Below are 25,701 nucleotides of genomic sequence, written 5' to 3'. Positions count from 1 at the left end.
TAACAGATCGCAATTTGTAACTGTCAATAACAAAAACTCGTCATCGTCCCTTGTTAAGTCCGGTGTACAACAGGGTTCTGTCCTAGGCCCCCTCTTATTCTTAGTATATATAAATGACCTACCTACTAGCATTTCCTCCTCCATAAGCGTATTTGCGGATGATTGCGTTGTTTACCGTGAAATTACTAATGACTCTGACGTACACATAATTCAATCTGATTTAAATGCAATTTCTTCCTGGTGTGATGCTTGGCACATGAAACTAAACACTATGAAGTGTAAGACAATGAGGATTTCTCGCAAAGCAGCACTCTGTCCTAACTACTTCCTATCAAATAACATCCTAACTTAACTTACAAATATCTAGGTGTTCATATCTCTCCTGACCTATCATGGAAAACTCACACCGAATATATCGTTAATAACAGTAACCGCATGCTTGGATATTTAAGACGTAACTTTTCTCTAGCTCCATCATCATTAAAATTACTACTTTATAAAACACTGGTGCGACCAAAACTTGAATATGCATGCTCGGTCTGGGATCCCGGTACAGAAAGCCTCATATCAGCGCTTGAAGCCATCCAAAACCGGTCAGCACGTTTTATATTATCAAACTACCATCGTACATCAAGCGTCACATCCATGAAAGCTAGTCTCTCACTGCCCCCTCTTTCCACTCGTCGCACTATCTCCCGTCTCTGTTTATTCCATAAAATTTACTATGCCAATTCACTCTTGAAAGAACAACTAATCAGTGCTCCCATCTATGTATCCTCTCGCCTCGATCACTGCTGCAAAGTTGGTATACCCACTTCCATTTCAAATTCTTTTTTCAAATCTTTCATCCCAAAAACATCTCGTGATTGGAACGGCCTTCCCTCACCCATTGCGTCCATTGGCGATTTTGTTCTCTTTAAAGAAGCTTTAACAAGTTACTATTCATGATCTGTGCCGGACTAACCATTTTCAGCGTTTTTTGTACTTCCGTTGCCCACCCCCTCTGTAATGCTTCGGCCCTGAGGGTATAATAAATAAATAAATAAATAAATAAATATGTAAAAAAAGTACATTTGGAAGCACGTAATTTTGCGTGATTTAGCGGTCTCGCTTCACAAGAAATACATGTTAAAAATTTTGGTTACTCGTACAACAACTAGCGCACTGCTTGTTTTAGAACTTCCATCTTAAACCGGAGACACGGCAAAATAAAAAAACGGACAACACAACAACAGTTGTTGTGTTGTCCGTTTTTTTTTTTTTTATTTTGCCGTGTCTCCGGTTTAAGATGGAAGTACTTCACCAGCTCGCCTGTGCGTTAACCCTTTCTTCGTTGTTTTAGAATACTAACTAAAGAGTGCAAAATACTGTATAAACAGTTCATAGAGGGCGCGCTAAAACTTTTAGATTACGTTAGGCTTGATGACTTCATAGAACTACGTCTATTCATGCCTTGTTCTTTGCTTCTCCCAGCCACCTTCCCAGTATATCCGGTCACAGCGCATCCGGTCTCGGCCTCGTGGCTCGTTTCATTGTGTCGTGTTGTGCTGGAAGCTACTCGGCCGATCATCGGTGTGCGTTTCCTCTCGACCTGTGACCTGTGTCGAAGTCTTCTGGAACATTTGGTTGCGAAGAGACGGCTTGTTTGCGTAAGTATAATGTCCTCTAATGTCCTAATAGCGGTGTACAACGTTGATATCGGAGATGCTGTTCCGGACACGACGGGGCTCGTCCGATAGGACTTTTGCTTTTAATGGATCATCACCGATTACCAATCTCTAATCTTCGCGTTTGCATTACAACACACTTCTGTTTTCATCAGTGCTGTCCCGGGTGAGATGGACTGCGGCCGAGACATGTTTCGAGGAACAAGTAGTATTGACCTCGAATCGTCGGTCCGAGCAATGGACGGGGTTAGAGGACCGGTTTTGTTCGATTTGGTTCAACTAATTCTAGCAGGTACAAAACGAGCTTCCTTTAGGAACCTTGACGGGCTCCGGTTAGTTCATATCGGAGAAACCCCCCCCCCCCCCCCGCCCCCTAGCCCCTAGCCCCGCGGCATCTCCAGTAATCTCCGGGGCGGCCTGGCAACCAGCGCGGAGGCGGTGGATGTCGGATTTGTAGCGTCTGCTTATCATTCTTTTGCCTTGTATTGCCTCAGCCGCTACGGATACAGCTTGAAATGTGGAATTTCAGAACTAAAGCAATTCTTTGCGGTGCACATACATTGTTGGTAAATCTCCAGGAGGCTAAGCTAAAACACGGGCCGGCTCACTCGAAGCAGCGTCTCATCAAATACTGTTAAGAAAGCGCTGTCAAAGGTAGCGCTCAAAAAATAAATCGCGCATCACGCGCTCCAACCTTGACAGTGCTTTTTTAAAGTCTGTCTCAGCTGAGACTGTATTCGATCAAGTCGGCCCTGGGCAGCGGTCTTTCCGCGCGCTTTAGTTTACTCTATCGAGCTGTTTCCAAAACAAAGGAGGACCTTTATTCTGCGAAAGCACACTGGAGCAGCAGACATTGTCATTATGATGCCTTCGACAACGAGAACTGACTTAAGCGATGTGAGGCGTCCGGCCGAAAATTCGGAAGATCCAACAGGAATGAAAACGCACTCGTGGGGTATCAATCAACTTACCTTGCGGAGGCGGCTTCATTTTGTCACCACGAGTAAAGCCTAGTTCCACTTGTCTCGAAGTGCTTTAATTCACGTGTTTTATTTACATGACAAACGCTCCGAAAAATAAAACAATATATGCAACACAACAGTGCCTCGACCCATCGGTTGCGACACACGACGTCTATCGGGAAATGGGAGCATATTCGGAAGCGACATATATCAACTTTGAAGTTTCATCAGCAAAGGGTGTACGCACTCACCGAGGAAACGAAACACCAGTGGGCGAATGTCTGCTGGGACCGATTATTGCAATTTCCTACACTACACACTCCGGTCGTGGTTAGGAAATTCCAGAGACAATGCGTCCACAAAATCAAGCGCGACCGCCGCGATCGCGAACACTCTGCCAGGTTATTCTTCGATAGAGACTACACCTTTAATGTCGTTCTCCGTCGTCAAAACTGTTGCTCAAGCGGTGTTCTGCGTTATCACGCGGATTTCACGCTTTGCTGGTTCGCAGACTCTGCATGTCGACGATCTCGGGCATCGCCGCGCGTCTCCTCCGTCGGTTTCGTCCGTCATGCTTAAAGCAGCTTAAAGTTAAACGCCAAAACAACAGGGACATGAGGATAGATGCAAACGGGACGAGGCGCCTCGTCCTGTCTGCATCTATCCTTGTACCCCTGTTGTTTTGGCACGAACAACCAACTAGCCTAACTCGCCGTCTAAATTCCGCCAATCAGTTCGTAAATTCTACCGAACGAGGTATAATTTTATAGTATACCGCCAACCGCGCCACTTCCGGGCCGACCTTTTTATGACTAGGCTTCAAAAAAATCACGTGGTGCCATCCCCCTGCGAATATCGGTACGCCCGACGAAGGAATACCAAGTGTGGTACGAGGCGTTTTGACGCGAACTATTCGCGTAGTCCATGCGAGCACAAATCGTTGTTAACTCCGGAGGTTGTTTCGTTCCACTGATCGGTTTTTACTCATAAATAGCGCTTCCTTGCCTAGCCCAACGAGGTGAGGGGCTTAAAGTGCTTAACCGGAAGTCCAAAAATGACCCCCCCGTAGGCGCTACCATCTTGACCATGTCCGCCGCCAGTCACGTGACTTTTTAGCAAAAGTGACGATACAGAAAGAATATCTGCTGTCCGAGTTACCCAAAGCGTCGGTTTTAGGCAAAGAAAGGTTTACTAGGGGGCTACTGAGGAACAGACGCCTAAATCACTTAATCAAAAGTGACTATAGCACCCTCTACTTTGAAGGCAGTACATCGTTATTTAACTTTCGGCGAATCGACTTGGGCACTTTCGCCTCAATCTCTTTCAGCTGAAGTTCTCCTTGCTAAAAAAGACGCTTTGAATAGTTCAAAGCGCAGCAGTCTCGTGCGTCTTCGTCTTTTTAGCAGAAAAAGTCACTTGACTGACGATGGAAATGGCCAAGATGGCAGCGCCCGAGGGGGGGTCATTTCTGGGTGCGCAATGCAATGCCTGTTGAGCTCTCTAAGCCCCTCTACCTCGTTGGCCTAGCCCTTAATTGAAAGACTACAGCCGATTGCAAGCTTCCATTTACAAATTTGGTACAGGAAGTGCTTATATACGTCCGGCGCGATGGCCGCGCCGTCTTCCGCATAGTTTCGAATTTGAATCAGCAGTGTTCGCCACGGCGTCTGGCGAGGCTTTCGGAACTGAACTGCCGTGGGATTGCAATATTCGGCGTCCATAGTTGCCCGCCGACCGTCAACACTGCAATTGCTTACAGCACGGTTATACGCTCAGAACTTGCCTACGGTGAAACAAAAGCGGTGGCTCGGACAAGTAGGTAATCGCGCTGAACCCCGAATGCCGCGGTAGTGTGATGGGCATACAGTGGTCGCCCTCTCGCTATCGCAGGTCAAGCTTGGGGCCCCGATGCCAGCATAGGCTGAACTGACTGCAGCAGCATTCAGTCTGCTGCGCGTATACCCACCTCACCGAGGTGGGTATACGCGCATAACTACGCGTACAGCCCATAACCATGCGATAAGCTTGCAAATATTTTGATGCGTAATACAGTGTCACACCCTTTTTAGTTTTCTCAACATTATTGAGAACATGTGGGCCGAATGAGGGCGGCCTAGGCCACGGGTTTCTATTTATTCGGCCACGGAAGACTAGCTATGGAACACATTCCTAGCAGAATGGGAACGCTTGAGAGTAGACGCGTTTTTGGGTCTAGTCTCTAAGACTGCCTGCCATCAAAGATGGCAGCTGTTGTCCACCAAATGGAAATAGAAGCAGTTCATGAGGCTGCTTCAATTGATGTGAGCTTTTTCAACGGCAGGTAGCAGCTTATAAATGTTAAGATTAAGTTTTGATTGAGCAATAAAGCTTGCCGCTGCTGACCTCTGACAGGCACACTCCTGACGGAACCTCGTCCTTACTGCAATCGGCTGCAGCAAGCACTTCTGTCGTCTTATGGGCAAATAACTAAGGCGTCTGAACTCAACAGTCAGCGGCGCAGATCGAACTATAATGGACCAAAAAGGCAATAACGGTAAGGAAAACAACAACGCGGAGCTATGAGCGTTGTTACCAAAGTCAGGGTTACATTAATAGGCAGACACACTAGCCGACAATTAGTCTACGATCCCGGCCCTCGTCACAGAGATTTCACAGGAAGCGGGTTCAGCAAGTCTGGCGTGATTGATATAAGAAAAACCCACAATTTTTATTTGTTTTAACAAATATTTAGGAACAGATGAGCACATTGGCGGAGCTTGTAATGTAGGGTTCGCCACCTGTTGGATAGACTGAATTTCTTGCTATCACCAGTAGCGTGCGCGTAGCGGGCGACACGTGTGTCAGACGACACACATAGCAGACTACGCGCGTAGCAGACGACAGACGAGCGCCGCGATGACATGATGCGCCGCGATGACATGATCCCACTCCTGAAAACTGGGAAGCCGCACTGCTCAGCTCGTCTGCTGCTGACCAACTAAAGTTGATCGAGCGGGCGAGGCTGACAGCCGACAGCGTTGGGGCCCTGGACTAAGGGAACCACCCAGAGACCAATATACAGGCATAATAAAGTTTATTCCTCCTCCTCCTCCTCCTCACCGCCCGCGTAACACGCATGCCCAGCAGTTGCGCGCTTGACCGGTAGAGCGCTCTGATAGGGTACGATGCCATGCGCTCCCGTGTTCCCGCTAACTCGGATCAAGATAGTACATAGTTTTTTCTTCCCCTCCAAAAATGTAATTCTTTGCCTTAAATTTTTGTGGAATAACTATAACAAGAAAGCTAGATATAAATTTACAAAATGAGTGCATGAGCTTCCATTGCATTGTTGTGAATAAGCTGAAAATTTGTAAAAGCTTCATTTTAGTTCTGCGGAACAAGAGTTCTCACAATCAAATATTTCTATGAATGAGCTTGGGGAAAACATGTGCTATTTTGCTTAATCGCTAACAATACAGGCCTTTTCTGTAGGGCATGCCTTTATTGTGTTCTAAAAGTATTTCTGGTGAGGTTCTTTGAATTCATTTACTAGAAACCTACAAGAAGGCCCTCAAGAAATCTCGGCTAGCCGAAGAAACATCAACACTTGAAACGTCGGAGTTTTCAGGTGTGTATTAATTTGAAAATGTCTTGGAAAATTGTTTTGAAGCAGAGAAACATATATTTAATGCAAGGGCATCTTTGCTTATTGAAATTCCAGCCCTGGAGGCCGAAACTCCTGAGGATGTCTTCACAACCTATGACGATGCGCCATCGCACCGTCTGGCCTTGCCCTCTCCACGTAAGTTCAATAAATATTGGTAATGTAGGCATACACCAACTTCGGTCTCCTTTAAGGTATCTAAACTTATCTAAACATCATTGCATTTCTGAGCTAGCCTTGTAGACAGCCAGCCATATGGCTAGGAATTGCTGGAATAAAGCAAGCCAGCCAGTGAGGGTCTTAACGCATTGACTTCAGATGCAGTTAAACACTTGAGCTGTGGTTGACGTGGGTGACTTGTTGCAAACTGCAAGCCAATGTTAAAGTGCAGCAAATTTCATGGCTCACCAACATCTAAGGCTCTTATGTGCAAGACATAATTCTTATATGTGCCATGCAGGTGCTGAGGAATTACTTATTAAACGCTATGATATAACTGAAAGCAATTTGCAGTTGAAAACTTGCTTAGGGTGAATTTCTGCATATGTATATATGCTTCAGGAAATAGTAAAATTTAAAACCATTTGAAATGTGGGCATATGCACAGGTGTGTGATATATTTGGTAGATTACATGTCACCATAGAAATATTAGTTTCATTTCATGTGCATATGTTTTTATCTATTGCTCCACATTCTCATGCTTCTCTGTGGATCTCGTCTTTCGGTTACAAATGAGGCAGTCACCGGGTTTAGTTGCAACGGTTTGGTGACTTTGCCTTCAGGCCTCACCCCGAGCCACTTCTTTCAGCCAAGTCTGAAACAAAGACTAACGAGACCTGCTGTTGGACTAGCTGGTTAGAGTCACCTGAACAGATCACAGCACTAGAAAGGACAGATACAGAGACACACCACAACAGGATGAGTGCTACACAGTCATCTGGTTTATTTGCCATGAGAATTCGGCAAACAGTGTAGGCAGTGTAAGTGCAACATGCAACAAGAGAAATACAGAATCATACGTCAGAGTGCCAACAACATAGACAAAAGAATAGAAGGAGGCCATCCCAATTTGACATGAGTCAATGAAAAAGGCTCCACCATGTGGCATACATTTACTTTTTATATAAACTGCTTCCAAAAGTTTGTGTCGTGGAACCTTTGCTTGTTCCAAGGATCCTAACCTTCTGTTGGAGTGGCTCATGTGTGCAAGTGAGACAGTAAAAAGGCAGGTGCATGCTTTTATTTGTAATAGATGGCTTAGCTAGGTCTCCACGCTCATTGACATGATGGCCTCTATGACCCTTACAGGCCTCCCCCCCAAGAGGGCCTGGCATATTTTTTCTGGCAGCCAGAGCTCCTGTCAGAGGCACGATGTGTAGAGGAACAGATGCCCGCAAGTTTTCGTAGCACAGAAAGCTCCTTGAGCACCCGATACCTTCTTAACGTTGTGCACACCCTCGTGAAAGCACGGCACAGCTTCGGGCATCTGTCTCTTATGTTCAGTGTTAATTCAACCTCTTGAAGTGCCCTTAGATTTTTTTAATTTTTAGAGATGCCATTGTGTCAATGTGCGAGGAAACCTAAGCTGTCTATTAAAAATAAAGGAAGCACGCACATATCTTTTTACTTTCTCACTTGTGCATGTGAGCCGCTCCTACACAAGCTCAGAATCTTTGGCACAAGCAAAGGTACCATGACACAAACTTTTGGAAGCACATTATATAAAAAGTAAAGATACTGCATGTGCTAGTGGCTATTCCATTGTCTCGTATCAAAATGAGGTAGCCTTCTTTGATTCTTTTGTTTACAGTGTTGGCACTCAAACATACAGGTATGTATTTTTCTTGTTGCATATTTGCTGTGCTTATGCCGGTCCTCATTATTTGTTTAAGATCGAAAACTGCGCAAAAAAGACGGGACACAAGAAAGGAACGAGCAACACAACACAGGTGCAGACTTACAACTGAATTATTAATCTTTCACTTCCTTTAACGAAGGAATGCAATGTGCACGTGGGCCGCTGAGATGCGCTATCACTGGCTCGAATGGGCACGCTGAGGGCAGAAAACCTAAGGACGGTGGCAAGCGCAAGCGGGATAGGGATAGCGAGGAAACTGAGGACGATGGCGAGCGAGCGACTCGTCGAAGCCCTACAAGAAGGCCTGTGTGGTGTGAATGGTGGATTCGCCGTAGATATTGAGGAGCTGTTTTATTTGATACCCCATGATGAACTCTTTGTCGCGGTGAGGAACTGCATCGAAACCTCCGGAACGGTTCAGTTCCAGAATGCCTGTGGTGTGTCAGTAGATGGATTCTTAGAACTTTTGTCCATTTATCTAACATCCACCATTGTGGGCTTCGAAGTAAAGTTTGTAGTTCAGAGGCAAGGCATCTGCATAGGTTCGAATGTGGCACCAGTGTTATGTGAAATCTTTTTGGCTGCTTTTGACCGTTTGTTAGTGCAAGCACTCGCTGACGACAAACGGGTCCGAGTTTTCAGATATGTGGATGACTTTTTAGTCCTTTTAATTAAAAGTTAACTACTGGCGTTCTTGAAGATGCCACCAACGGGATTTTAGAAACTTCGTGCCACCTCCACAACCTTAACATTTACAACCGAGCTTCCACTGCGGGAATCTTTGCAATTCCTTGACATAACATTGTCATTCCAGCTAGACCACCTCTGCTGGGAGTACGCACCCCGCTCAAAAAAAGCCCTCCTGCCTTTTGATTCAAGCCATTCCAAAATAGTTAAGGCGAGACACTGGTTCTAAAATGGACTATTTTATTTTTGCAGCTATACTAATGAAAATCACTGTGCATATGTGTTCCTTCTTCCTCAATTCAAATATGAAACAAGTTTCAAAATATCTCAATTAGTTTTCAAGTTATAAAAAATAGTGTTGCCTAATTTGGTTAATTTCTTACGGGTCGTTAAGGCCATTTCGAACACAAAATAATTTTTTTATTGATGTAGATGCATAGCTAAAGGTCTGCCATGCATTATAAAGCTATTTATATTTTCACAAAATTACATTATAATATAAAAATGTACTAATTATACCAATTATGACACTAATGAGGTCGCATTATTTATCATAAAATTTTCGTCATTATAAACTGCAAAAAAATAGCTTTACTCCATAGTCCAGTCCTTTCTGAATAAAACGGTATAAAAAGTTTCAAAATGCTACGATAAAAACCTAATGAAAACCCCCGTAAGGCTAAGCACGTTGACAAAAAACATGAAGATGAGAAAATCAAAGTTAAAGTTTTGACATTGAACATAGAAAATTGTGTGAACAATGATAAATAATAATTGCCACCAAGGTGTATGTAAGTCTTCATGAACAACTTGACATAAAAGATGATGTAATCCATTTATGGGAACATTAGGAAAAAAATATGAAAGAAGTAAGGAACGAGTGAAATGTTGATAAAATCACATTTTCCTGTTTCGACGCTGACTACAATAAATTATGTGAAAACCCTTATGCAATAATAGTTATCAAGATGTAGTGTAGTGCATTCTGAACAAATCATTTTAAAAATTGCAATAATTTGTTTTTGAGAAGATTGCAAAAATGGTGAAGAATTACTGATATAGGCTAAAAATTGCTTCTAAAGTGATGAGCCGACAACTTTGGACAACGGGAGAGGCGAGCAAGAGTTTCAAGCTCCAAACGTAATTTTGTTTGGCCCTGAAAAGGGCCTTTGTTCCACATGGCACTGGAGAAAGCCATTACAGCTGTCCTGGGCTGTAATCTCGTGATGCTCCTGCCTGGTGTCGCTTGGAAAACCTCTCCTTCACGCTACTGCTGCTCTGGTGCACCGCGTTTGCTTTACGTAAACGGAGACTGTCCTTTTCGATGCTTCGGCGGACAAGGCAGTCACCGGTGGCGTAGCCCAGGCCTGCAGCAATGGACTCGTTGGTCGCTCTCCTTCCCTGGTTGTAGACAGCAACAGCTTCAGCCGCAGCCCTCTTCACGCTGTCCAGGGAGGCATTCGCATTCTTTGAAGTCTGCGTCCAGATCACTGAATGCAGGCTCTCACTGGCATTCTGCGTCTTTCCCTCACTACACCGTGCCAACAGGTCTTCATTGCTGAACCTTTCAAACACTGGCTCAAGTGCAGCCCGAACGCAATCCGGAAGAGGATTTTTGTGCGGCGGCGGAGGCTCACTGTTTGCCAAGGCCCTGTTGTACTTGCACCAGGACTCCGCTCCCTCGGGGCACTTGCTGTGGTCTGGGGCGCTGTCTGTTGAGGTCATGTGCAGGAGTGTGGCCTCCACCGCCCTCTTCATCCCTGGAACGTCATGGCTGTTGCTCCTGAGAGCATAGCCGTAATAGTTGGTGATCTTCTTGATCTTTTCCTGTGTCAGCTTTCCTCTCCCACCAAGTGACTCGCCTTGTGCCTTCTTCTTCTCAACAACGTTGCGCAAGGCAGCTCCTATCCGCTTGTGGACGTGGTTCATGCAATCCTTCTTCTCTATCTTGATGAAGCCGTAAACCTTCGCTTCAGACAAGGCATGGAATGTCCGGCTGTCCCCATCCGAAAGGACGGTGGTGTAGCGGAGACCATGCTTGGTCAGAGACCTCTGGAACATTGTGAGCGCAGCCTCCACCTCCATACGGCCAGCATTGCAGTCAATGTTCCTCTGGTAGTCGTGGGTTGCGTACCAGTCGCTGTAGCCATCGTCCTCAGGCTCCGGTCCCAAGGCACATCCAAGGCAGAAGTTGGAGTACACAACATGGTCGATGACGAGGCCAGAGTACAACTCCACAATGCAGCCTACACCAATGTGGGAGCTGCGTCCTCGGGTCATCCATGATCCGTCGAAGATGACATTGATGTTGCCAATGGGGTTCATAAAGCCTGTGTAGAGCCCCTTGACGACAGCAACACTGGCAGCTTCACTGTCGGTTGCTGCATTCTCACATGCCCGCACAAGCGTTTTCAGGTGTCCCTGGTACGTCTTGTGGTGCAGGCCCCGATGAGAAATGTTCATGGAGGCACAGAAGTCTGCCAAGGCTGTCACTCCTTTGCCAATGGATTGGATCCCCTTCATGGCCCTCATGTTCACTTCAAAGGGAGTGATCTTCGCTGTTCCAGCAACCCTGGGAGAGGAGAACTGCTTCTTCTGGAAGTCGCAAGTGCTGCAGACGAGCACAAGCTTGACGGCCAAGCCGTACTCCTTGTCCGCGGCCTTGCTGAGCGTGAGAGATCCCACACCGCAGCTTCCACACCTCGCGTGCGCGAAGAGGTCGTTGAGGACTTTCATGTCGACGATGACAAACTGGGTCCCGGCATCGCTTGTTTGGCATGATCCGTTGACTTCAAGCAGATCGAACTTCCGCTGGGTCGCCGACTTCTCCGATAAACTGCGCTTGCTTTGCTCCGATCGCTCGGCGCGCTGCGCTTGCTCGGCCGTGGAGTAGTAGGTAGAGTCGACGCGAGTGGTGCCGGCAAAACTTGAGCCATCCGGACCAGAGCTTGAGGCCGCAGCATCGTCAACGGGAAGGCTAGCCGATGGTCCCGGCAGATCCAATGCGTTCGGCAGTGGCGCAGATCGTAGCGGCGCACTTGCAGGTGTTGTCTTCCGCTTGTTCCACGCACGTCGCGTCTTCCTCCCGAACGTCCGCCGCGTACTCTCTTTCAATCGAGAGTCCCCCGGCATCTCGATCGCTCGAAATAAAACTCCCGCAACTTCGTAGCGAGAAACCAACGATGTCCGACGCGAACGCGCGAAAGTAAACGATTTCGAAACAACGTGCACTCAGCCGCGGAACGAACAAAGCGACGGGCCAAAACGAAGCAGACGACGCTTCTCCACGATCCCCTTGCGCTGCTGGAGGCGCGCGCGCCAAGAGGAGGAAAGGAGCAAAAGTGGAAAGGGGCGCGTCTTAGCCTATGACAGGCGCGCGCGGCACGACGTACCCGTGACGTACGCGCGCGGGCCAATGAGCAATCGTTATTCCGGTCGTGAAAACACGTGGAATGCGGACGCTCTCCAAAGTTGTCGCGATAGTGAGTGGGATGAGGACGTAGGGAAGAGAACCAGCTCTCCAACAAGACCAAGATGGCCGCGATCCGACGATCGGTCGTGAAGCGACGCGGGCGCGCAGTTTGACTATTTTTTGCGTTTGATTCGCGATTTGAGCGTCGCGGAGGCATCGTATTTATCGTTTTTTTTATACTTAGACGTCGAATAGGACATTGAAACTTCGCAGGCAGGTACTTCAGACTATATTCTATCCAAACATGTGATTTTTGAAAAACCCCAAATTTCGCGATTTTTTACCACTTTAAGACCCGCGTCTCGCCTTAAGAGAGGCATAGTGAGGACATGCCTGAGATCATCACTTGAGAAATCTTGTGCTCACACAGTTCAGAGTAGCTTTGATTCACAGGCCCAACGTTTGTTGAGAGCAGGATTTCCACCTTCCATCATAAGGGCGGTAGCAGAGTCTATGTTGAAGGCCTTGCGTATGCGGGCTAAGGAAACAATGGGTCACTTGGAGGGACCAAAAAAATTTGAGGTCATCCCATATATACACGGGGTTTCTCACAATTTAAAAAGAGTCACTACTAAGTTCCAAGTAGATGTGGTTTTTTCAGCCCCGTGTAAGCTCTCCCGGGTATGCGCCTTAACCTCAGAGCGGATCGCTCACAAGGATGGTCGCAACACCAAGCATTACAACCAGTTCGTACCTTGCTCAACGGGAGTGGTTTACCACATCCCGTTATCTTGCGGGAAAGTATATATCGGACAGACGGGTAGATGTCTAAATGATAGACTGAGGGAACACGGAGCCTTTTTGAATTCAGCAAGCGCAGCGCACCTTGCCCTACACTGTAAAGACTGTGGGTGTAAACCAAATTTTGGTGCCACTGAGATAAAAGGTTGCAACAAAGACAAACTCACTAGGGAAATTTCTGAGGCGGCCCAGATTTCCTACAGTGGAAGTGACAAGTGTGTTAGCGCACCATCTATTTCATTATTAGACAGAGAATTAGGTTTTTTGTTTACTTCCCAGTTCCATCGCTCTTCTCTCGCTCGCGCTCACCATCGTCCTCAGTTTCCTCGCTATCCCGCTCGCGTTCACCACCGTCCTTAGGTTTTCTGCCCTCAGCGTGCCCATTCGAGCCAGTGATAGTGCATCTCAGCGGCCCACATGTACATTGCATTCCTTCGTTAAAGGAAGTGAAAGATTAAAAATTCAGTTGTAAGTCTGCGCCTGTGTTGTGTTGCTCGCTCCTTTCAATTGTGTCCCGTCTTTTTTGCGGTTTTCCATCTTAACCCTTTCAGTACCGTAATAATTTTTCATGTAACATCCTCAAAATTCTGAATTATTTTATTCATGCAACCTGTTCAGCCTAGTCCGTAGAGCACAATCATATAAAAAATTTTATCAAAAGCAGAGCATAAATGGACAAACAATATTTTTATAAATGTTAAAAAGGGGGCTTTACTGCACGTAATGTGGAAAAAGTGGGCTTCACTGCACATACTCACTTTATTTTATTCATGAATTTACAAAGCAATTCTGTCAACATCAGCACCTAGTGTCTCTGTTCACGAGACTACGGGCTTAGTCAGTCCCAGGACATCCCGTTCAAAAGTTTGCCTTTGTGTGATATGTGCGAAAACACTGTATCGCACACAGGGCGACACCACAGTCTGGGCACCACGTCCTTGTTTCCTTGCAAGCTTTTTTTGTCTTGTGCAGACAACGCATCTTCTTGTTGGGCTCTCTTTCTTCTCAGTTGGAGGTAGGTAGTCTGGGAAGTGTCGCTCAGTCAGTCGCGAGAAAGTGTTGTCAGAGAGCCTCCCTTTCTTGGGTCGACTCTGAGGGTCACAGTTCAGTTGAATGAGTCCCTCCACTAACTTGAGCCTGAACTCAAGATGTGTGGTGGTGTTGCCACTCTTCTGGTAGATAATGAACGCATTGTAGATGGCCATGTCTAGCAGATGACGGAACACCTTTTTGTAGTATATTTTCTGTCCATTTCTTGCACAGGGGTAATATGAAAGATTTTGGTCACTCTTGTCAACACCACCCATGGTGTTGTTTTAATTCATCACTATCAGTGGCTTGGACGCAACTTCACCTCTCTGGTTTGTTACATCCACCATTGCCACAGAGTGCACCGTGCTGAGGAAGGTTACCACCTTCTTGTCCTTCCACTGAAGTGAGAGGCACTTGCCTTTTTGGTAAGCTTCAGTTTGACCTTTCTCAAGTTGTCTTGTATCGAAGCTCGGCATTCCCTTGCGTCCAAATCGTGCTGTTCCGTAGACATCTGTCTTGCGCTCCAGAAGTGCTTCAACTAGTTCGGGTGAGTTGTAATAGTTATCCACGGTTACACAGTAGCCCTTATCGAGAAGGGGACTCATCAGGGACAATACCACACGTGTACCCATGGCCACATCTGCGTCACCAACAACAGCACCTTTCCCATGTACATAAGCATGTTCCAGATGTAACCACTGGAGGACTCGCACAGTACGAAAAACTTGACGCCAAAACGGGCACGTTTCAGTGGCATGTACTGTTTCCAAGACAGCCTGCCTTTGAAACGAAAAAGGCTCTCATCAACTGACACATCTCGCTCTGGTGTGTAGAGAGTTTGAAACATCTCGGTCATTCTGGTGAGCACGGGCCACAGTTTTCTAAGCTTCGGGTTCGGGTGCCCGTCGACTGGCGCCTCGTTGTCAGTGAAGTGTAGAAATTTCATTATCAGCATGAAGCGGTCGCGGCTCATTACGTCTCCCAATGCAGGCGTGCGGAGAACCTCTCTTGTTGACCAGTAAGATTTCACGTTTGGTTTCTCAATGACCCCTTGCAGAATGATGAGCGCGAAGAAGGTCATCAGTTCTTTTTTGTCGATCTGTCTCCATGTTTTGAGGTGGGAAGCGTGGTGCGACCGAAGAAACTGGGTTGCGTAGCGGTTGGTCTCTGCGACAATCAGGTCGACCAGCTCTTCATCGAAGAACTGTTCAAAATATTCGACAACGCCGTCACCTTCTTCCAGGTGGCCCTTGAATCCCGGTGATCCCACAAAAGGGAAACGAGGTGGCGCACGAGGAATATCGCCCACGTCGATCTTCGTCCACACACGTGCGGTGTCGAAATCATCATCAATCTCTGTGTGGCTCTCATCTGAAGTCAAATAATCAATCAACGACTCACCAGAATCACTTTCCAATTCGTAGTCGCTTTCACTCGAAGAAGTTTCAGAAACTGCGCGCTGTTTCCTTTTTTTTCCTTGTTTCGCAACGCGTGGACACACATCGTGCGGCCGCCCGGACGACGCCATTTTTAAAGTTCAGTGTAGCCAGCAGCCTCATGAAAAAACGTCTAAATTCAGCTAATTTCACCGGTTTTGACTTCTCCTGCCATCTGTCGGTCGTTCTAAGAAGCTCCGTGATACAGACAAGCTGAATTCGTCCTCAGGATCGTTGTATTGATAATGCGGACTCTGGACGAGCTGTACTCGTCTTCAGGATTATTTGTGCGTAAATGGTGGACGAGCTCAGCTCGTCTTCCGTACTGAAAGGGTTAAACATGTATAACCAACTAGGCCAACAGAGTACTCTACTCCTCATTATTTGCGTGGCATTTATCCCCTTTTGATCCTTCTATATTTGTGTACTGTGGTATTACGCAATCAGAAAACAATGACTGTTTGGTTCACCCTTGAACCTACACGACAGCAGACTAGTACCTGGATGAATTGCGATGTGACCAGTGGAACTGGTAGTTTTTATTACAAGTTGTGTCACCTGACATAAGCAGCATGAACTCCCAAGTGCAAGAGGTCATATTCTGTTGTTTGCGTTTCTGTTTATCCCGGTAATACAAATGTGCTCGCTGTTGGTGGTTCCATCGCGGCGCCACATGTTTTAAAACCAGCAGCGTGCTTTGGGCAGCTGTGAGTGGAAATCAGGGAGCATTTGTGGTAGAGCCATATCGATATGATATGGCTCTACCACGTAAATGGTGGACGAGCTCATATGCTCGTGACCATGGGGTTTGTCTTCTTTAATGCCTTTGCGTTTTAAGTCAGGTTACATGTCTTCCTTGACAGTACCGTTTTATTTCACGTTTTCCTCTTCAATGTGTCCAGAGTGTTCCACTGTAGTTGCCTTCACATGTGCTTTCTTCTCTTCTAAGCAGTTTGTTCCAATTTAGAATGTACACCGACTGCTTTTAGTCTTACTCCAGTAAATAAATATTTACTAGAATGATCTAATCAAAACTGGAGGGGGGTGACCAATTGTAAACTTTTCCTTTTTAGCGAGTGATCTCACTGGGACCAGCTCCTCGGAGCAAGGTAAGCCACATTTTCGTATTCTTGTAGAAGTCATACTTTGCTTATTGCTTGGTTGCATTGAAGTCCAAATCAGCAAATGATAAAAGTCGCAATGTTTCAGTTGAGAGGTCTTCGGGCTGGGCAGCAGCTCTCAAAGTGATTACTTCGAAACTCCTTGGTCGAGCAGATCATTCTTTGGTTCCATCAGCACCCACATCGATCACCCTCTCACCCTAACGTTTTAAGATTGAGAAAGACCAATTTCGCAGCTCATTCAAATATCTGTACTTTTTCAGTTCTGCTATCATTGCAATAGAGCTCACGCAGGTTGGTTTTTAAACTCTTCTATTCTTACAGGTATAATGCCTGGTGGTCAGCATTATGGTTCACGGAGACAGGGGAGTTCGCAAACCCTAGCAACAAACTTTGTTGCTGGTTGCTAGGGCTTGTGAGATGACAAATTGTGAGAGCCTCTGGTCTGGGGGTTACTAGCAACTTGCCAAAATATCCCCCTCCTCTTTTCCCCGATCTTTAAGTGGCAACAACTTTAGGTAAAATTGTTGCCAGCTTGCATTGTACTTGGAGTAGAAGAGCTGAAAAGTCAGCCTGGAAGAAGTCTGTTGCAGTGGTAGAATGAAGAAAACAGTAAGCATATTACTCCAAAGGTGAACATATTTGACAGAATTCTGTCTGGTTGGGTAGAAAATCAGGAAAAAAGGAATTTGCCAACCAAATGTGGAAAAGATCTGGAAAAAGATAGTCCCAACATTTCGAAACTATTTGTTTCTTCTTCAGGGGATGAATAAAGGATGTCAGTCTCTTCATCTTTTAGGTGTTACATCACTTTGTCTTTGTCGGTGTTGTTGGGTTAGCTTTGTCGTGCCCTATCCGTTATCCCATTGTGGAGGCCGTTCACATATAACGTAGGAAGTGTCCCTAGTGACCTATTGATGATGTTTGAAGTGTGTTGAATATGCCATGATTCAATGAGCCGCCTCCTACGTAGATTTGGTGCCGTGTCCAGGATGCTTGCGTTCTCAAATGCAATACGGTGGTCGAGGTTATCACAGTGTTCAGCGAAAGCACTGCGCTCTTTGTCAAAGTTTCTCACATCGTTCTTATCTACGCGAAGCTGGTCGTGAAAGTCCTTTGTTTCGCCGATGTAAGAGGCAGGGCACTGGGAGCATGGGATCTTATAAATGACACCTTAATGGGGCCTTCGCCTTCGGTGGTCTGTTCTTAGGGCGAGGTAGAAAGCATCCGACAGCCGACACTGGTTTGTGAGCAACCAGGACGTGTTCTTTTGCAAACAGTCGGGATAGCATTTCGCTTATCCCTTTCTTGTAAGGGATGCTAATTCGTGTTATCGGTTTGGAAACTGTCGAAGGTTGTTTCATCCGATTACGGTTCTGACGACGGATGACGTGGTGAATGAAGTTACCGGGGGAGCCGTTCTTCCTTAGGTCGTCCATGATAATCCGTTCCTCCTTTCTTTTGTCGTCCTCAGATGAGCACAAGGTGTTGGTTCTGTTAAAAAGAGTAGAAACGACAGATACCTTATGGCCGACGGTGGTTGGAGTCGAACTGGAGGTAATGGTTGGAGGACTCGAACCACCCTGTCGGCCATAAGGTATCTGTCATTTCTACTCTTTTTAACAGAACCAACACCTTGTGCTCATCTGAGGACCACAAAAGAAAGGAGGAACGGATTATCATGGACGACCTAAGAAAGAATGGCTCCCCCGGTAACTTCATTCACCACGTCATCCGTCGTCAGAACCGTAATTGGATGAAACAACCTTCGACAGTTTCCAAACCGATAGCACGGATTAGCATCCCTTACATGAAAGGGATAAGCGAGATGCTATCCCAACTGTTTGCAAAAGAACACGTCCTGGTTGCTCACAAACCAGTGTCGGCTGTCGGATGCTTTCTACCTCGCCCTAAGAACAGACCACCGAAGGCGAAGGCCCAATTAAGGTGTCATTTATAAGATCCCATGCTCCCAGTGCCCTGCCTCTTACATCGGCGAAACAAAGAACTTTCACGACCAGCTTCGCCAACATAAGAACGATGTGAGAAACTTTGACAAAGAGTGCAGTGCTTTCGCTGAACACTGATAACCTCGACCACCGTATTGCATTTGAGAACGCAAGCATCCTGGACACGGCACCAAATCTACGTAGGAGGCGGCTCATTGAATCATGGCATTTTCAACACACTTCAAACATCATCAATAGGTCACTAGGGACACTTCTTACGTTATATGTGAACGGCCTCCACAATGGGATAACGGATAGGGCACGACGAAGCTCACCCAACAACACCGACAAAGACAAAGTGATGTAACACCTAAAAGATGAAGAGACTGACATCCTTTATTCATCCCCTGAAGAAGAAACAAATTTCGAAATGTTGGGACAATCTTTTTCCAGATCTTTTGCACATTTGGTTGGCAAATTCCTTTTTTCCTGATATTACTTCAAAGTGTGGAACTGCTTTGCTCATGACTGCAAGTTATCAGATTGTTAGGTCACACAGGACGGGAGAGAGACTTCAAAACTAATTTTAATTGCACTCCAGTTCGTAGAAAGAATAACACACAGAAGGACGAGACACAAACACAAACACTCACATACACAGGGACAGGACACGAACACAGGCACGCATACAATCTTTCTGATTTTATCTGTGTCTGTTTGTGTGTCTGTGTTTGTGTCCTGTCCCTGTGTATGTGAGTGTTTGTGTCTTGTCCTTCTGTGTGTTATTCTTTCTACGAACCGCAGCGCCTTTCACCAACATGCTCCCTTTGCTTCTAATTTTAATTGTCAGAGAGAGGCTAACAAAATTTGCACCATGTGTCTACTATGTTAGCCAACTGTTCTGGGCCGAAATAATTTTTGTCATTACATTGTGGTTCAGCCTCATCGACATCATCTGGGCAAAGCCTGACCAGACTGGACGGTGCCCTGGAGGCGCCTTCAGGTTCCATTGAGGAACTCCCGGCAGGAGCTGGGATGACGTTGGGGGCCTCAAATTGTAAGTCCTCCAATTTTTACTGAATGCAACCAAGCACAACACCAGTCAGTGGTCCTTGTGTTAGCCTTTTTAATGTTTTATTTGCTAACACCGACCTAACCGAAGGAGCTTTGACATGTGGTTTTTTGTCTTTTTTATATATATATATATATCCTTTGACGTCAGCCATCTTGATAGTGGCAAAATGAAAGTGTGAAGTATTTATGCTCAAGGTCTGAATATTTGGTGAGTAACTGGCCACAAGGTGGTGGGCACTCCAGCTTTTCTCCGGGTATTTTATACTCAGAAACCTGTAATCTAACTTGCGAAAGCAAGGGCCTGCCGGCCTGTTTAACCACTGTTATAGTAGACTTGTTTGCACTGGCTGTCCTAGTTTAAGTGTGCCGGGCTGGCATTTTGAACCTGTCGGCTGCAGTGCTGGGATATGGTTTCCAAATTAAGCTTAGGAGTTTAAGAATGTTGGAACATTCATATCTTTTATTCAGCATGATTCTACTAGGAGCCAAATGTGGGAATTACTAGCTAGTAATTAGCTTGTCAGCTTTGGACCTTATAGCGTAACCATCATTTATCTTTTTTTAATGCTTCAGCTGAATAGTGCATGAATAAGAGGTAATTGCTGTAATGTGTTTCCCTCTGGCAGCGACACAGCTACCTTTTCTTTTACAGCTAATTTGTATAGTATTTCCTAGTATAGCAGCCGTTGAGTTGTACTGTCAAAATAGCTGAAATAACTTTGCTGACTATGATTGCACCTCCTATGTTAGTTATGGTGCAACAAGGTTGCTGATCAGCTTATGAGACCAGCTCTACCCAATGCTATCTCCTTCACTCTGGGGATTTCTCAACATATTCCTTGCATTGGTGGAAAACTGATGTAATTTTTTGTCTACCATTTGTTGCATTGACATGATTGATGCACAGCTGATACAACCTGGCTGGTTTATGACAGGGCTTAATGCAGCCCTTTTTCATACAGCCATGTGCTTTCTTTTATGGTTCAAATATGAGATAATAAAGATCAAGGTTAAATATAATTGTTTTTTTTTTGTATTTGCAGGCTGCTGCTATGCACACTGCAAAATATATATTTTATTTATGAATTTTTTCACACCATTTATACAATGGGCAAAGTGTGTGCAACCACGGTGTGTGAGTTGTGTACTCCAAAACTTCCATCTGCTGGCAGCCTCAAATTTAGCACACACATAACAGTGCTTGTCTCTTAGCGAGTGCAGTCATAAACATATATCTTTTTAGGTTCACGGCTCCTGATGATTTCTTTTATCAGTCAAGCCATTTTAATCTTTTGCTTTTAAAGAAGGGAACGACTGGTGTCCGCTAGTGCTGCACAGCTTACTTCTCCATAGGACCCAGGGCCAGAGCTTGATAATACATTAATCACCCTAATTAATCTTCCATTTCAGGTCCAGAGCAGTCTCCAATAGTTAAGCTGGTGCTTGAGCTTCGGCTACAGAATGGGGAGATTTTGCGGCAGTTGGGGGCGATGCAGCAGGACATTAGAAACTTAAGTTTTAATTTATCGCAAATGAAGGCCTCAATGTCTGCTGCACCGCCTTCGCCGGAAATGGCTCCAGAGCCGTCGCGGGCGCCCCTTCCAAAGCTGCCCGCGGCGACTATGGAAGAATTCAGGGAATTGGAAAATGCCCTGAAGGATAAAGCTAGAGCCACAGCCCTGGTATGTTGCACTTTCCTCCTTTCATATGATGATTTTTCCAACATGCACTGCAGTGCTTGTCGCTGGCTCATAATGTCAACTATCATACTCGGCCACTAAACGGGTGGACACTGCATTTGCTTTACTCAATGTTAATAAATGATAGCTTTTCAGTATGAAGAAAAATGAAAACTGGTTGTGTCGTCATAGCCGTGTTTCTGTGTTTGATTTGGTATTTGGTCATGCTTCTATATTTCCGTTGTCCCTTGTTTTTCACAGCAGCTGGAGGTGGCTACGTGGGTCAGGGCAACTGACACGGTTGCCGAGGCCTGCCGAAGCCTTCTGGAAAGGGCCCTCAAGAAGGAGGTCCAAATAAAATTTAGCCTCCTGGGCCGGAAAGGCAAGCTACCTTTCCGGGGGACCCTCCTCTGCCGCATTGTGACAGGTATGATTATATTTGCTTAATTGATCAACACATTGATAGATCCTTGTTATTCGAGTTTGCTGAAGTGCATGCAACTGCTTGACTCTTATAGCATGTCACTTTCAAATCAAATCCTTTATTTGTGCCTGTGATGTAGCATATAGTACAGGCACTGGGAGGCACACAAAAACCCAGCAGTTGTTGGCTTGACAAGGTTTGCACACTTGTTCACTCAGCAAGCAGCAAGGTGACAAATGTGATACAAAGAAAAATATAAGAGAAAAAGAATTGCACCAATAAATGTTAGTAAACACTATAAACTATTTGGGGGTTAGTTTACAGAGCTTGAAACATGATTTGTCTCATCGAAGGGTGGTCACAGGTTCTATTTGTACATTTTGTCATAATAATTGGTTTGGTGATGATGGGAGATGATGCTTTAACATTTGTGTGCAGTGGTTAGTTAAATTATGAGGAACAGTCAATAGGCTACCATCACGTAGGTTACAGGCAGTAGTGATCTCAGTCAGGTGAGGTATGGAGGGTAATCTCAGTGTTAAATTTATTATACTTTAATTATGTACCATATGGTGCTAGAGAATATTCACATTGGCTAGTATTTGGAAGGTTCATTGTATGAAAAAGATTTTTAGTCTTGAGTGTTATATTTTACATTTACAATAATACACACAGCCTTTTTCTAAAGTAAGTTCGTTTTCAACAATGCTTCTAATCTGTTATAGCGTAACATATTTAGTTCAAAAGGCCTATTATAGTGCCTGAAAATTCTAGCTATGCCTGAATGCAGCATATACTCTATCTCACAAGTTGCATGCAGTGTACTGCAACTGTAGCCCTTGTCAGCCAATCAAGAACATAAATGCACCAGTGTACATGTGTTCTTGCACAGCGTATCAGTCTTCGCCTGCATTGTCTGGTCTCTGTAGAAGCCATTACAGGCAATTAAGTTATTCCTTACAGTCTGCCGAGTCATTCCATATGCCTGAATAGTTCATACTCTATAAATACAGCATAATCTCGATGATAGGGATTACCTGAGAACACGAAAAAATATTCATATAATCCTGAATTTGTTTAATCCAAGACAAGCTAACTTGTGTGTATACTTTGTCTGTGATGTTTGTTTGCACTCTTCTGCCCTTGTATTTGCTCATAAGCCCCATCCGAAATGCATAAAGCTGCGCGCAGCGCTTTCTCGGCTCATATTGCTTGCACTTATGGTGCAGCATGGAACATCAAGAGCGTTAAGTGTTTCTACCATCGACGACACAGCTTTGTTGGGTATGTGAGTTAACCTTGGCTCGTTGGGCTGTGAGCCAGGCATGCTGCCGCTTGGCCAGCATAGACTGGAGGTGGAGAGGGGGCCAGCGGCAACTGTGCGTACTCTCTTCCCCTCTAAGACCAGCTGCGCCCACCCACTCGTTTCGCATGCACCGATGGTTCACGTGCTCATATCACCCGGGACGACTTGAGTACTGTTTGTATCATCCTGAATGGCAATATATTCAATATTGCCCGGACCATCTTTAAATTCACGTGACCCTGAAATTCCGGTCAATCGTTATTGTATCATCGACATTTGACTCTGTGCAATCTGAGCCGTACCGGAACTTGTAACCGCATTGGGTACTCCTCCACCTCGTCGCACCTTGCAGCTCCACACTGCACACAACTACTGAGACAGAGTATGGCTGTGCAGTGCTGATGGGAACCTCTTCTTAGAATGGAAGTGTGGTCATTAGTATAGTAATCAGTAAAAGAGAGGAGCATGTTGCTTCTCTGTACCTAGCTCTTGACCTGACATCTGTATTTTAATTACTACTGCTCTGGATAGAGATTTAACCCTGGTTGGATCCAATTTCCTGATCCTAAGACTATTCTAAGTATTAGCGGCAACCGTTATGCCTTGATGTTTAATGCAGAACGTTTAAAATTTCCACTTTCAGAGACCATCAAGAGTGCGAAGGCTGCCAATGTGCCAGATGTTGAAAAGGCCATTGGCAGGTACCTGGCCGGTGCTGTGGACCGGGAGGGGGGCAGGCGCCAGAGGTTTTGCCGCCAAACAGAGGCCATTCAACTGCCAACTGGCGATCTGTGAAGTGCAAAAAAAATAGCACAGAAAGTTGTTTTCAAAATAAATTATTAGCAAAGAAATTATTTTGTTCATTTGCATGGCAAACTAAAATGCACGCAATATTTTCTGATGGTAAAATTATATATTTTTAGCCTGCATGTTGCAAAGAAAATCTTCAGTGTTATCAATACAAGAGAGATAAAACTATTATCTGTTGTTGCAGTTGTACATTATATTGCCAAATATCGGGAAGAGCCTGGCGGCAAAGGGTTACCAGTGCAAGTGTGGTAAACTGCTCAACCATGGTGCCAGGAGAAAGGCACGCCCAATATTTGTAGTAGCTTGGCGAAAAAGGCCTTCGGACATTTGGCTGCCGTTCCGACAGAGATTGGCAGCCAATTTTAATGTGGTTGGCAAAACCTATCTAGGCTAAAAGGGCAGTGCCGTTATGCCCAATATTGGCTGAAAATGGGCAAGCGGAGTGGTCCAATATTGGCTGAAAATGGGCAAACAGAATGGTCCAATATTGGCTGAAAATGGGCAAATAGAGTGGTCCAATATTGGCTAAAAACGGGCAAACAGAGTGGTCCAATATTGGCTGAAAATGGGCAAACAGAATGGTCCAATATTGGCTGGAAATAGGCAAACAGAGTGGTCCAATATTGGCTGAAAACGGGCAGAATGGTCCAATATTGGCTGAAAATGGGGAAATAGAGTGGTCCAATATTGGCTGAAAATTGGCATACAGAATGGTCCTATATTGGCTGGAAATTGGCAAACAGAGTGGCCCAATATTGGCAGGCTAGCTGGCCCAATATAGCGCCTGGTAGCGTTTGCCAATATTGACCAATATTGGTACCAGCGTGAGCCGATATAGGACCGTCATTGGACCAATATTGGGGTGCTACTTGGGATGTGTGCTCACTGTTACCTGTATGTCACCTAGGGATGTCAATTTTAGAAGCGTAATGCTTTGAGACTTTTTGGCAACTTCTACAAGCAGATCACCAGAATGCAGTTTCTTTGCCTTGTAATCAGCACCAATCTGACTGTCGAGAACCTTTGCTACAAGAAACGGTGACATCTTAGAGAGAGGTTTGTCAGGAACCTCGGAGTGGATCACCATGAATCTTGAAAAAGTTTCATCTTTATCATTTACTATGACTGTCCATTCAGGACGATGCCTCTTAGCGGCACGTCCAGAACTGGGGGTTTTGGTTTGGGGGGTTGCCATAAGAGGCGATGTTTGTTCGGAACCTGTGGTGTGCCGCCCACCACGGAGCCCAACATGGGAATAGATAACGCACCATAACAAAAAGGGCTTTCCTGGAGACGTTACGCTATTAGCACTGCCCAGGAACTATAACCAAGTGTGGTTCTGGACAAGGGGTCTGTCGCCACCCAAGGTTAGCCCTTGCCGCCAAGGAAGTTGAGGAAGGAAAGAAGAGAAATGAGAAGAGTGAAACGAAAAAGAAGACAAGTGTGAAAGAAGGGAGGGGATAGTAGAAGATGTGGCGACTAGACTGAATCATCCTGGCCGGGCCTTACCAGGACTCCTGTCTATGAGAAGCGGGGGACGAAGTGGTGTATTGCCTCGCCCGGGGGGCCCCGAAGGGTCCAAACCTACCCCGGGCTCGGCTCAACCACCAGGATGCCCTTTTCCCCAGACACGGGACAGCCACGCACAGCCAGGCGTGGGCGGGCGAACCCGCATGGCTCGGGGTCCGTGGAGACGCCACTCTCCAAACACCTGCTTTCACAGGTGCCCCGTGCGGGGTCGGTAACAGAAGTTGTGAGGAATTTCTATCAGACATGCATGTCACACCTCGAGCGATGGTGCAACCAGTTCGATGAAATCAGCGGTCTCTCGGGCCTCTC

At 45.7% G+C, this 25,701-nt stretch overlaps 1 protein-coding gene across 1 annotated transcript; it reads left to right on the top strand.

Annotated features, from left to right (window-relative positions):
• Positions 1-1,617: 1,617 nt before the first annotated feature.
• LOC120839939 lies at positions 1,618-23,847 on the top strand. The gene is made up of 6 exons (XM_040210340.2): positions 1,618-1,649; positions 16,573-16,608; positions 19,510-19,626; positions 21,054-21,325; positions 21,584-21,749; positions 23,696-23,847. Exons 3-6 carry the CDS (start codon positions 19,605-19,607, stop codon positions 23,845-23,847), a joined length of 612 nt encoding a protein of 203 aa, XP_040066274.1. The 5' UTR covers positions 1,618-1,649; positions 16,573-16,608; positions 19,510-19,604.
• The last annotated feature ends 1,854 nt before the right edge of the window (positions 23,848-25,701 follow it).

Source organism: Ixodes scapularis, unplaced genomic scaffold (assembly GCF_016920785.2).
Source record: "Ixodes scapularis isolate PalLabHiFi unplaced genomic scaffold, ASM1692078v2 ptg000712l_1__unscaffolded, whole genome shotgun sequence".
Classification (NCBI taxonomy): Eukaryota; Metazoa; Arthropoda; class Arachnida; order Ixodida; family Ixodidae; genus Ixodes; species Ixodes scapularis.
This window is presented reverse-complemented; position numbering and strand designations above follow the sequence as displayed.

Coding starts and splice junctions, on each gene's coding strand:
- LOC120839939 (XM_040210340.2), top strand. CDS start 19,605: ATGACGTTGGGGGCCTCAAATT. Junction 19,627..21,053: donor GACGTTGGGGGCCTCAAATT/GTAAGTCCTCCA, acceptor CTTCCATTTCAG/GTCCAGAGCAGTCTCCAATA. Junction 21,750..23,695: donor CCTCTGCCGCATTGTGACAG/GTATGATTATAT, acceptor TTCCACTTTCAG/AGACCATCAAGAGTGCGAAG.